General features: G+C 42.9%; 1 protein-coding gene across 8 annotated transcripts in view; it reads left to right on the forward strand.

The window, feature by feature from the left end:
• Positions 1-12,955, forward strand: part of LOC132334412 (protocadherin alpha-C2-like) — a 127,934-nt gene that overhangs the window by 82,884 nt on the left and 32,095 nt on the right. For all 8 annotated transcript variants that reach the window (XM_059860462.1, XM_059860461.1, XM_059860464.1 and 5 more), the window contains exons 2-3: positions 5,398-5,456; positions 7,577-7,665. In XM_059860462.1, coding sequence (XP_059716445.1) covers positions 5,398-5,456; positions 7,577-7,665 — 148 coding nt within the window. The remainder of the gene's footprint in view (positions 1-5,397; positions 5,457-7,576; positions 7,666-12,955) is intronic.

Raw genomic sequence — 12,955 nt, forward strand, 5'->3', positions numbered from 1 at the left:
GGTTAATGGATATTGCTCTCTCATCAGATAACTACTGCAGAGGGACCAGGCAGACAGTGAAGGCAAAATCAAGGGATAAAAAAACACTGTGGCTTCATTTCTGGTGCTGTGAGTGTTATGGGCAGCCTGGACTCCTGTCTTTCAAAAGAGGGGTGCACACTCTACGAAGAGGTTGTGTGAGAAGTTGTGATTTTTTTACTGGGCACTGCTGCAGTGATGATCTGTCATTTTCAGGATGGGTTTCAGTGCTTTAGACTGGAGCCTGTTTCCTCAAATTCCTGTGAAGATGCTGAATGATGTCTGGGTAGTGTCTGGTCCATGGTTTTTCTTTTCATCTTTCCTGTTTTGTTCTTACATCCTGTGCAGTTAAGCTCATTTCTTGTGCCTTGCATCTCATGACAGCCTTTTCCCTTCAATGCAGGAAATAACAATCAAACCAAAATGTTTTAACAGGAGTTTTCTGTCCTTGAAGGCAGCCTGGCACATTCTTAATTATCAAGTTGGGATACTGGATAGAACTAAGCTCTTTTATATTTTACAAATCCTTGTACCCTTTTTTGTGTGGTGACACATGGGGATGAAAAAATAGGATTTTCATGTGCTGGTCAGAAATAAAGTGTGTTGCCCTATGGACACTTTTAAAGAAAGTGAAAAAAACTGCACACTGCTGGTGGTAAGACCCTGGAGATCCACTGGAATTTTACAGCTTCTGCTTCTGTTTGCTCTGCTTCTGTCTCTTTCTCTGTATTTTTCACTTCAAAACCAGCTTGCTAAACACATGGAAAAAAGAAAGCAGCACTGGAGTTGAACACATTTTGATACTGCTTTAAATGGAAGCATGTTTTGAAGTGTCTAAACCCAGTAACCCCAGAGCATTGTTGGTAGCAGTCTGTCCAGGAGATTTCTCTCAGAGGATTTAAAGGTATTAATGGTGGAATGTCTTACAATCTCAGTTCAAGAACTTAAGCCTTTAAGAAATTCTCCAGCCCTGCTGACATTGAAAAGGTTAACTAGAAATGTTTGTTCTTTTGTTTGATGGCAGTGTCTGAGCTGGGCAGGGACAGTGCTCTGTGCTTCAGGGCACTCAGGCACTGGGTTTGAGGCTTCTGCTGTGCCAGCAGAAATCTGCATCCAAGATTAGGCAGAGGTGTTTTCCTCTTCTTGGAACTCATTAAATGTTCTTTACAGAAGCACTTGTCTGCTCCCTTCACCTCAGTTTTCTCAGAGTTAGGAATGCAAATGGACATTCCCAGATTTTGGGCTTTTGAATTACATCCTTTTCCAGTTTCCTTTTTGATTTCTTGAATGATCAACACATATTTAAATAGTTTGTTCTCCACATCAAGTTAATTCTAAACATTTACAGAAGGAAAGCAGGAATAGAAGCCTCTGTTTCCTCATACCTGTCAGCCTTGTCTGACTGGAAAATAAGCAGAAACTTATGTGGTTAGTGGTTCTAAAAGGCTTTTATGAATGCTTCAAAGCAGATCCATTTGATAAATATACCTCATGTCATTCTGTTGTGCATTTGTGTGGAAATCAGAATGTGAATGAAGCAGGATGTTTTTAGGAGTCTCAGCAGCTGGTAACTGTTTGTAAATATTTGATTCATGCCTCTCTACCTCCAGCAGGTTTTGTTCTAGCAAGCACTGAAGTGAAAGCTAGTGTTTGCATTGATCCATTGAATATGGGATCAGGGCAATAATTTTAAAAAATTAGAAATTTCTCCTACCCCAGGGAGAAATTCTTACTGTATTAGGTAAAAAAAGAGAGCTGAGGAAAATCTTTGTAACAATACATTTCTAACTAAATTTTTTCTCCACAAACCAATTAAATGCTTCTTCAGTTAACCCACTTGAAAACAACAGTGTGACATTTTGCATGAGCTCTCTTGCTCCTAGGATGGCTCTGGTTCACATTATCCATTCCCATTATCAGACTTCCCAGTGGGGTTGGTTGTTTATGACCAGAAACATTAATGTCTCTGGTTATGTGGTTGGCAGAATGTGAGCCTGGTGCCTGGAAGAAGCAGCAGGAGCAAACTGGTGGCATGAGGTGCAGTGACAACCCCTCCTCTAGGCAGCTGGATAGATTCTGCCTCCTCTCACACTATGATGATGATGATGTGCTGTAACTGAATCAGAAAAAGCAACTGATGGGAAAAAAGGGAATGGTTTATTACTGCTGTGCTGGGCCATGGCATTTTGTCACCTGCTGACAGGACTGCTGGACTTGCTACGTGGCTTCCAAAAATCTCAGAGGGAAGTGGCAAGCTAAAATTACCTTCAACCTAGTGGAATGTGCTGGATTGTGATAAACAGAGTCTTGTAATGAGCTGGGGAGGTAAAAGGAACAATATTGTCTTCATCAGCATCGTGTGACGTGCTGAGAATGTGGGGGTTTACAACTGGGAAGCACCTGGGCCCCTTCAGAGCCTGGGCTCCTCTTTGTGCTCCCTCTGTGCACTCACACAGCTGTGCCTTGTCCTGGTGGGCTTGGTTGAGGACACACTGCACTTCTCACAGCCAGATCTGGGACAGGGCTTTGCAGAGGAGCCCACTGAGAGCTGCTGTGCAGCCCCTGGGTCTGCCTGAGCCCCCAGCTCCACTCTGAGGGGCTGTCCTGGCAGGTGCCAGGGAGGGCTCTGGGCTCTGGACTGTTCTTACCCAGAGATAAAAACCAACCCAGCCTTGCAGACTGTGAGTTCCTCTTGGGTTTCTAAGGAGCAGCACTGCTGTAGCTGAGCTGGGGAGAGATACTGCTGAATAGGTTTGCTGCTTCTGCTGTGCTCACCCTCTGTTACTGGTCATCCTTTATTGGTTCTCTAGTCCAGTCTCATTTAGAGATGTATTGAAACAACTTTTCACTTATGGCCAGGGGAACTGGAAGAATTACAGGCTGTAGCAGAACAAAAGGAGAAGCCATTTATGCTGACAGAATAGAAATTTCACTGATTTTGTCAGTTGCAGGACACTGACCTGTGGTAACACAAATGTGGGATAAATGTGCCTCTTGCTGAGCTCTGAAAATACCCAGTCAAGCAGCAAGCACATGGCAAAGCTGGGTGAAAACAGGTCTGCACAAAGGCAGGCTGCTGCCTAACTGCCTTGTGCTCTGGTTCTTCCTCTAATGACTTCAAAAAGAAGTCACAGATACTGATTTTTTTCATAGTTTAAAATACCCCAGCCCCTGACAGTCAACTGTGGCAATAGTTCCACCTCCAGAGTACATTTTTCTCATCCTTCCTTCTTCTGCTCCTCTGGGAACAGCACTGCAGCCCTACCCAAGGAGTCACAGCAGAGAGAGAACTCTTTGGGAATAGCCACAAGATGCCAGAGCTTCTGGGCAGAAACCCTTGGAAATAGCAGTCCCCTCCTTTCTCTTAGATTGACATGAGGAGTCTTGGCCCATGCATGTGAAGTGAAAGAATGTTTCATTTCTAACTAATGAGTTTCTCCTGCCACCATCGCCCATTTAAGAGCTGATGTCTCATTGCAAACAGAACAGAGATTTTTGTTTTCTAGCCAAGAGTTGGAAAGTTCTCATCCAAACCCTAAAAATCTGTGGACTGTGAGTGAGTGGTTGTTCTCCTCTATTCTCACTCCCACCCAACTCGTGTCAGACTTTTCAGTGCTTTCATGTAATCCCACTTTATCTGTGTTTTGCCTGGGGCTGTGGTAAGATTCCTCCTCCTCACATTGCCTCCAAACCTCCAAGTTAATAACCTGCACCTCTCCAATTGCAAAATAGAACAAGAAGTCCACCAGTTCCCCTGCTATTAAAAAAAAAAAAACAACCCAGCAGAAGAAAAGACAAATCCTCTGGTGTCAGCACCCTTCATACTGAAGAAAGGCAAACTCAGGAGAGGCTCTGCTCAGTGTGTGTTGTTCTCTATCCTCTTCCATTGACTGTTACTACGTGGTTGACTTTAGAGTTGCTTTGACATCCCTGGGACTGGGGCCAAAATAGAATTAATCAGAAAAGACTAGAACCATGCATAATGGGCTTCTTGTCAAACCACTTTCTGCTAAACTCAGCAGAACCTGAGCATGACAGAGAACAGGGGGCTAAATGGGAAGGAAATTGCTAGCACAGATGTTTAATGTGTGGCTGCAAACAGCAGCCTCCTCCTCCCTTTTGTGTAGCTCAGAGCATAAAGAATACTCATGTGTGCATCATCCAAGAGCATCTCAGCCTTGAGTGATGCTGGACCTGGGAAGTGTGGTGATAGAGCAATACTGTAAGTTGTAATTGCTCCATTTTTGTTTGAATAAAACCTATTGATCCAGGGAAAAGATATGCCAAACCTCAAGAGGAAAGATGGAGTTGGCTTTAAATAATTTAGAACATTCAACACTTTCTTTTTCTCTTTCAAGTAATGGGGTCAAATTCATTCCTGATCTGCCTCCAATAATTTGAAGAGAATTAAACCATTACTGTCATTTATTATTTGTGTGATTGGCACCGTGCAAGACACATCAGGAATGAATGTAGTCCATTATGGTTTTGGATATAAGTTCTGTCTTTGGATTCCAGTGCCTGAACTTAAGCACTCACTACACCATCACCTACAGAATAATGTTTTTAGTATCCTGAGAAATAACCTTGGTATGTCCTCAGGGCTTAATTTTAAGGGACCTGAGCTTGCACTCATAGGCTGTGTTTGAAAATTACAGTGACAGTCCCCTGACAATGTGAAAACTATTTTCTGGAGCAATTTTTGATCAACAGAGGATTTCTTCATTAACTCCTTATTTAGCAAGTCATGCTGCAGCAATCAGCATATGCTGAGGTTTGTTGGTCAGAGGGCATTGCTGGCTATTTTCCTCTTCTACCTTTTCTGCCCTCTCATGAATATGGAGAATCTAATAGGTTTTGGTATTATGGACATGTCTGTCCTTAATAAAAGACTTGCTGCAGTCTGCACATCTGATACCATCCATTGCAGTCCTCTGCAGTACACTGCATGCCAGCAGAAACCTCACTGCCCCACGTCCCCTCACATTTATGCACCCTCAGGCAGAGAATATTCAGTGCAGGAGTCTGAGTTTCCTCACCTTATCAGGTAAACAAACAAGGTATTTTCTGGATTTCTGATGTTGGGGTTTTTTTTTATCCTGTGCCCAAAATGTTGATAAATGTATGAAATAACTTTCCACCAGTTTGCAGCATGAAATGTTGTTCCACAGAGATCGTCTCCAGCCACAGGCCTTGGTGTGCAGACAAGTTTATTGCACAGACACTTGAAAGTTTCTTTTAATTTACAGGAAGATTTGGCAATTCACCAAAATTGACTATATCCATACAGGTATTTCTGACAAAATGAGCCAGATGCAGATGCTTTCTAGCAAGTTTTACTGCCACTAACAGCATTGTCCTGGGCTTTTGTTTCTACAGCCAAAACACCCCAACCCGGACTGGCGCTACTCTGCATCCCTGAGGGCAGGAATGCAAAGGTATGTGTGTGTTCTCCAGAGGAGGGGAGCTCTGTCCTTTTCCTCTGTGGAAAGGACAAAGTTTCTTCTGATGCCCTAGACTGATGATATCTATGCTGAGATGGAAAGCACCTGAGTTCTGCTGCTGTCACTTCCAATCTCTGTGTGCTACAAATTCAGCCTGACTTGCATCTTCTGCTGTTGCTGCCCTGCTGTAGAGCTGTGCTGTTCTTTCTTTTTACCTTCTGCTTTTGTATCTATTGACTGTCAAGGCATAATTGTTCCAATTATTGAATCATTTAACATGATATACTTTTTGTTTATTTTAAAGCTCTCTCTAATCATCAGTGCTGATGTTTCAATAGTCAGTCTGCATCTCCATCTCCTTGTTTCTCATTACCATAAAAGTAGCTGCTCCTGCAGCAGGTCTATTAACCACATGCTGCAATCAAGAAGATTAATGCAGTTGAAAGGACTTTTTGAAGATATGAGATGGATTTTCAAAGAAGGAAAAGTGAGGCTTTTGTCCAAATCTCTTTAGACATCTTTGAAAATCCACTGCCTAATACCAGAAGCAGTCTCTGCTATCATTTTCTGCTCAGTACACTTGCATAAAGAGAATTATACTAAAATTGCATCACTAGAGCCTAAATCAAACAGTATTTTTGCTCTCCCTGAGCAGATTAGAAAACTGCTTCTATGTTCAGGTGTAATCTGATGTGATTAACAAGATTCCTGTCCAGGTGTAGAGGCAGTTCTGAGGCTGCAGCCATTCCCAGTGGCAGCACAGAGTGCAGCATTGCATGGGTTTCTCAGAATTGTTGGTGCAGTGGTGCTGTACCTTTAGCCAAGAGTTTTTATGAGACTGAAGTCCTAAATTCAGTCACACTAAATTCAGAGTCACACTGTGCTTCATGTGAGTGAGGACACAGAGTGACTCCTCTGACTTTGAGATGCTGTGTAAAAAAGGAATCTAAACCTCAAGGACCAAAAGCAAAGGAAGGCAGAGCAAGCTTGACTTTGTGGCCTCCTGGGCAAGCTCTTTTCTTTCTTTTATATTCCTGCTGTGACTTTCAATTTTTTTGTAACCCATAACTGCAAAATCAATGAACAGTGTGGGTGGGGAGCAGGATCCTGAAGAAGGAATTCTGCTGGTCCTGAGTCAGGCATGCTCTTGTGGATCCCCATTCCTTTCTATACAAAGTACAAGATTTTATCTGAAGCTACTTGAACAATTAATGAAAAGTAAGAGCTTTTTTTAATCCCACAAGACTGATGGGACCCTTCTGGGAAATTGTACATGTTCCTCTGCTCTCTCACATCAGCAGCCCCTGGAATTTCAGGTTCTGAGCCTGTGTGCCCTGTCCAGTTGATGGTTTCCATAAAATGCTGATTTTTCATAAAACTTGTAAAAATCTGGTGCCTGGATGTCTGCCACATTTGGATGAAACTGTCCCTAGAGTTCAGCTGGAAGTGTGAAGCCAATGAGCAGAGACAGGGACACAGCCACAGAATCCTGTTTCTCTTAAGGAACAGCATATAAACATCACGCTTGGTTTTGTATTAAAAATAGCAGATTTGTATTAAAAATAGCAGATTTTTTTCTCTTTTCCTTCCATGTAAGGGTCAAATTGGTGCTTTTGATGCCCAGTGCTCATGATGTGACACTGTAAAATTTGCTGTATTAGTTTTTGCATTTGAGAAAATGCATTTCTCTTCCTGAATTGCTCATGAGAAGTGTGCAGTAACCCAGGAAGGTGGGATTTGTTAAAATGGCATAATGGCAGAAGCTCAGAACTAACTCCACCAACTTTTTAATCATTTTCCCAATGTTGCTACACCCTAGTAGCAAAGATGTGTCACTTCCTTAATATTAGTGCCTCCCACTCAGTCAGAGCAGTGTCCTACAGGTGTGTTTGTTTTATAAGTTATTTTCCATGACTGGATTTTAGTAAAAAATCAAAAGTATTTTTTGCAAGTCCAAGCAGCTGCTTCTCATGCTGCTACCATCATGCAGTACTGTAGGAGTAGCTGCACAGTGACAAATAGTTATGAGCTCTGAAAAGCAGCAGGAAGGGGAAGTGCTGGGAAGCCCAGGGCAGAAGGGAGCTGTATAACCCAGGTGTGATATTTGCTTCCAGTGCTGTGCATATGGAGGAGGCAGGAGTCCTGCGTGGAGGAGCAGCAGGGCCTGACCAGCAGTGGCCAACAGTCTCCAGTGCCACAGCAGGTAAGGATGTGAAATCCAGAATATTTGTGAAGAACTGATGTTAACTGCAGTAGATCTCCTAATGCTGCTAGTTGCTTTTTCCTCTGTTTTATATCACTGAGTGAAGAGCCTCAGATGAGCTCAGCTGGTCAGAGCATGGTGCTAATAACCCCAAAGCTGTGGGTTCAGCCCCTGGGTGAATTCCCATTCCCTGAGGAGTTGGACTCCATGATCCTTGTGGGTCCCTTCCAACTCAGAATATTCTGTGATCTGGATATAAAGTTCTTGTAAATTATTCTGTGGAATTGAAATAGAGTGGAACAATAAAGCAGAAAATACATCTTTTTCTTTACTCAGTCTCAGATGAGTGATGGAGATGAGTCCCTGATCCCAGCTCTCACCCTGCCTTTGGAGGTTACTGCTTTGTGTAATGGAATAATGGAATAATGGTTCAGTTCTGATGTGTGTGTTCAGGTGTGTGTATTCCAGAGCTGCTTTGCCCTCCATTTCAAAAGAGCAGGAAAACTGGGGTAGGAGCTTATCAATTTTCCCTTTGTTATTTTTGCAAAGCCAGTTAATCTCTTTGAATGTCTCTTCTCATTTTACCTTTCTGTGGTGAAATCAGACCTAAATTTTTGCTAGCTATTTTCATTCACTAATACATGATGATGGAAATGAAAATGTGATTTATTTGTCAAAATAAATGACAAAAAGCATGGTTTAGAATGAAGCTTCATTTCCTCTGTCACTGACTGATGACTTCACAGCAGTCAATCAGAATTGGCAGAAGGTTCTCATGGAGTTTAGAAAAAAAATCACCTGGATGTTTTGTGGTGCAGACAAAAAAATATTCTCACTTTTGATTTTGGGGCAGGAATAATAGAGAGACATAGAGGAGCAATCAGTCCCTGTTTTCAGCCATGTTTCAGCCAAACTAAACTGTAAACTCAGTGGATGCTCTGTGGAGGGTGGTGAGCCCTGTCTGGCAGCTCTGTGAGCACACAGGAATTGACATGAGGAGTGATGCCCATGTCACAGAGACAGCTCAAATGCTGGGCCGTGGGGTCTCCAGCAGAAAAACTTATAATTACTTCATTTAATCTTTCTGCTGCAAACCTTTCTTTCTATTTTAATTGGAATTTCACCTGGATGAAGGGTTGAGGCACAGCCTGAGGATTTGCAATCACAGTTACAACATCCACAAATTAATGGTGCCCAGTAAAACCTGCACTGGTCCTGCAGAAGAGCTGTTTGCAGAAGCAGATTGGGGAATTGATTTAATATATCATGGAGCCCTAGGCTATGATCAGCTGGGGTTTGTGTGCCTTCCTTCTGCTGCAGGCTTTGCAGGAACACACAGCCTTTGCAGGATATGAAGGGAGTGTGGCTGTTGAGCTGGCATTTGAAAATGTCACCACAAGAACACTCCAACCTTTGCCAAGGCTCCCCTCAGGCTTTGGCTGCACTGAGCATCCTTGGCTGAGCACTCAGTGCTTTGCCTCATGCCCAGTTCAGTATGGATGCAAACATTCTCCCAGAGGTTTCCATGCTGCTGCTGCCAATTTCCAAGCCCCAGAACCTGAGTGCAAAGGTAGGATGGTTCTGTCATCTGAGGAGGTCCAGTGGCACTTGGGTCCCAAAGCCCTGTTCCACTGTCTGGAGTCCTGCTTGCTGTTCTGTTTTGGGTCTTATCATGTTGGACTTGCTTTGGGAACCTGAACATCTCTTTGTTTGAGCAGCAGTAACCCTTGGCTCTTATTGCTGCCTCCTTCCCTGACTTGTGAGGCACTTGGCAATGAATGCATCCCAGCACAAAGAAGATTATTTTGTTTTGTCTTTGTCCTCTCCCAAGGGATTAGCCACCCTGATATTACATTAATTAGAATTTTTTCTTTTTTTGTTGTGAGTTTCAGATAATGTTCTTCTCCTCTCTTTGTAACCAAAAGCTTTAGATGTCCCTGATCCTTAACAGCTAGCAGGTGTTTCATGGAGAAATCTCAGGATTAAAGGTTGTGTTAGCTTTTGTAGCCTCAGAACACCACATATTTACCAAATTACTACCACTGCTTTAGAATCCTGCCTGTAGTTTCCCACAGATATCTCTTTCAGTGCCTCTTTCCTTCTCTGGTTTAGGTTCAAGACCTGTAATAACAAGTCAGGTGTTAAATCAGTAAATCCTTAATTCCTAACATGTAGCTGAACTCCAACCTCATCACCCATTTTTCAGCAAATATGTGTTCCCAAGCAAAACCTGGTCCTTATTTGACTGACAGCCTTCCTGTTGACTTTATTGAATATTTAATCCATGCAAAGAACAGTGAATCTGGCATTTTTAAAATTGTGTTTGCATCTTCTCAGGCAGCAGTCCAACCCATTGTAGGTTTGCAGCTGGGAGACTCCTGGGTGAGGTGGGACAAGAAGGTTCAAACTCCCTCTGGCTTTGAGTTTAGCTCTCTTGGCATCTTGTTAGTCCCCCACATGTTATACAGTGAGATCAGGGAACGAATTTCTGGTTTCTGCTCCATGTCCTTTGGCAGTTTTGGCAATTCCATCAGACTTTAGATGACCAATAATGTGAATGAACTCTGGTTTTTTGGTAACTAACTCAGAATAAATGGAGCTTGATTGGCAAAGATGGTGAGAGTTCATAAGAGAAACTAAGATGAACAGAAATTTTGCTCTAGACATAAAACACTGAAGATTTCTGAATAAATCAGACTTATGAATAATTCAGAGCTTAGACTTAGTAGGCATTAGACCAATCTATGTGTATTTCTCTGTGCTGCTGCTTCCAATCCACAAAACAGAACTGGTGTAATGCAAATCCTTCAAAATGCATTTTTGCTAGACAAAACCAGTCTAAAGATGCTTTCATAGCACATGTAAGACTCAGGAGAACAATAAGGATTTGTGATGAAAAGTAGTCATGAGAAATTTCAACTCCTGTATTCCATGTAGACTTTCTATGTGTGCAGTAAATCAGGCACTGGGCCACACACCTGATGTAGAGAGGGAAAATAAAAGACTCCATTCAGACAGCTCTGTAAAAGAGGGAAGGATTTAATGATAAAATCTGCATCTGAATTCTGTGTGTGTGTAGGTGAAATCCTGGCATCTCTGAAGTCCATGTCAATAGCCCACAGACTTTCAGAAAATTAGGATTTCAGTGTCTGCCCTCATAAATATGCACAAGAGACAGAATTCAGATTGCCTAGGCAAATGCCATCCTAAACCACACTAATTTTGTACTTCTGATTTTGCTGTGGTAACATTCTCCTAAATATATCTGTTATTTCCTTTCCTTTTCTCAGGGAATTACTGGGGAGGAGAGGTGGTAACACTGTTTTGTAAAGCTCCACTAGGTCCATGTCCTTCCTGTGCTGGGGCCCCAGAGCTGGGTGCAGTGCAATTATTTCAACCTGTCTGCACTGCCTGGGCTCTCCCAAGGACAGGACAGCAGACAGACCATCATGGGCTGGTTGGGAGCACTGCAGGAAGAAATTTTTCTCTGTGAGGGTGGGCAGGCCCTGGCACAGGGTGCCCAGAGCAGCTGGGGCTGCCCCTGGATCCCTGGAAGTCTCCCAGGCCAGGTTGGACAGGGCTTGGAGCAGCCTGGGATGGTGGAAGGTGCCCCATGGCAGGGGGGTGGAACAAAATAATAAATGAGATCCCTTTATGCAAAGCTCTTTGCATCTCATCACCCCAAATCTGAATCTTTCAACATTTGTCCTCTGAAATTTGTGTGTCTCACAACTTTCCTGGTTTTATTCCATTTTTCCTGCTGTTCCTTCCTTCTGTCTGGGACCTTCTCACATGTGCCATGCTAGCTAGGGATATTCCTTGTCCACATACTCCTAGATTGCCCTGGGTTTACACTGGGAACTGCAGTTTCTCTGGAGTAAATTTGTGTTGCTCTCAGAGGAAGGTTCCTGCTGCAATCACCTGGAATGCAGAGGAGGTCCATTGATGAGGCATGATATGCAAAATAAGTCAGGAATTCAGAAAACTAAATGTGAACCAACTGTGATTATGTCAAATAAGCAAAATTTCCTGAGAAGTAAAGTCAGTCTTCCTAGTGAGTTCTGTGCTGCTGGTTTGGGGTTGGCTGCTGTGAACAGAACAACTGTGGGAAAACTGTGAAGAAAGGACAGGGGATCTTCTGTGGATTTAAGACAAATTGTCCAAAAATGCCTTGATAGAGAAAGAAATCATTATAATTATCCACTGTTAGTTGTGGCATTCCCAATTCTCTGTTTCACAGACCAATTTGGATGTCAAAGAAGTAAATCCAACCTGAATAAGAATATTATATCTGAAAGAGAGACTTCATTCCAGTGAAACTGGGAGAAGGAGATAAAGGAGATAAATGAGATAAAGGATGATAGTGCAAGGAGAAGAGATCTGAGCAGAGAAACCTAAGGGCATGAGAGGGGACACTGTTATTTAGTGAAGGGATGGGACCACAGTTGGGCTAAAAATGATTTATTGCTCAGATAACCATCAGTCTCAGAGGCTGTGAGATTTAAGAGAGCAAGCAGTCAGCCAGAGCTCAAAATGGTCACAGACAATGTAGAACTTTCTAATCCCATGGACAGTTGCCACAAAGTTCATTTTGCTTTTTTAACCTACCACCTTTACTTAATTTTGCTGCACTGTGGATACTTTTATCCATTGCCCCCTGTCTCACATGCACACAGATGCTTCTGTTATAACATCTAAACTCTTACCTTACTCTGTCCAACCACACCCCTACATTCTAAACCCTTCACCATCTTATTAATACAGTTTTTTACTTACTTAAGGCATAGTCCTACTTACAACTACAGAAGCATAAGTTTATAATTGTTCTGCTCAATGTCTGTATATTGTATTTTCACATCAATCCAAGCTTCTCCCAAGGCTGCAGATCAAACCCTTCAGTGTCTGTGGAAGTTTCTGTCTTTCCATTTCCCACATCACACCAGTAAAAATCCTGTACAGAAAGGTGAGCACAGAGGATCTGGTAGAGAGAAACAGTTGGAAGAGATGCCAGAAGGTCTGCAGGAGGCACATTCCAAGGGAATGGCAGTGCTGGTTTTTAAGTGACTGCTGAGCACAGGGCAGTGGAGAGGAGATTGGCACCCTGGGCTTGGGTAATAGGTTGTGATGAGTGGGACAGAGAGCTGCACTGCAGTTGTTCTTTTCATGGAGTAACCATCTGACATTTGTCTGCACCTCTGAGTCCTTGTAACAGCAGCACAGAAGGAATGGAAAGTGGTTTGGGGGGGATTGAGTCTCACTGGTAGAACAGACACTGGTCTTGAAATCAGAC

This window comes from Haemorhous mexicanus, chromosome 15 (genome assembly GCF_027477595.1).
Source record: "Haemorhous mexicanus isolate bHaeMex1 chromosome 15, bHaeMex1.pri, whole genome shotgun sequence".
NCBI lineage: Eukaryota > Metazoa > Chordata > Aves > Passeriformes > Fringillidae > Haemorhous > Haemorhous mexicanus.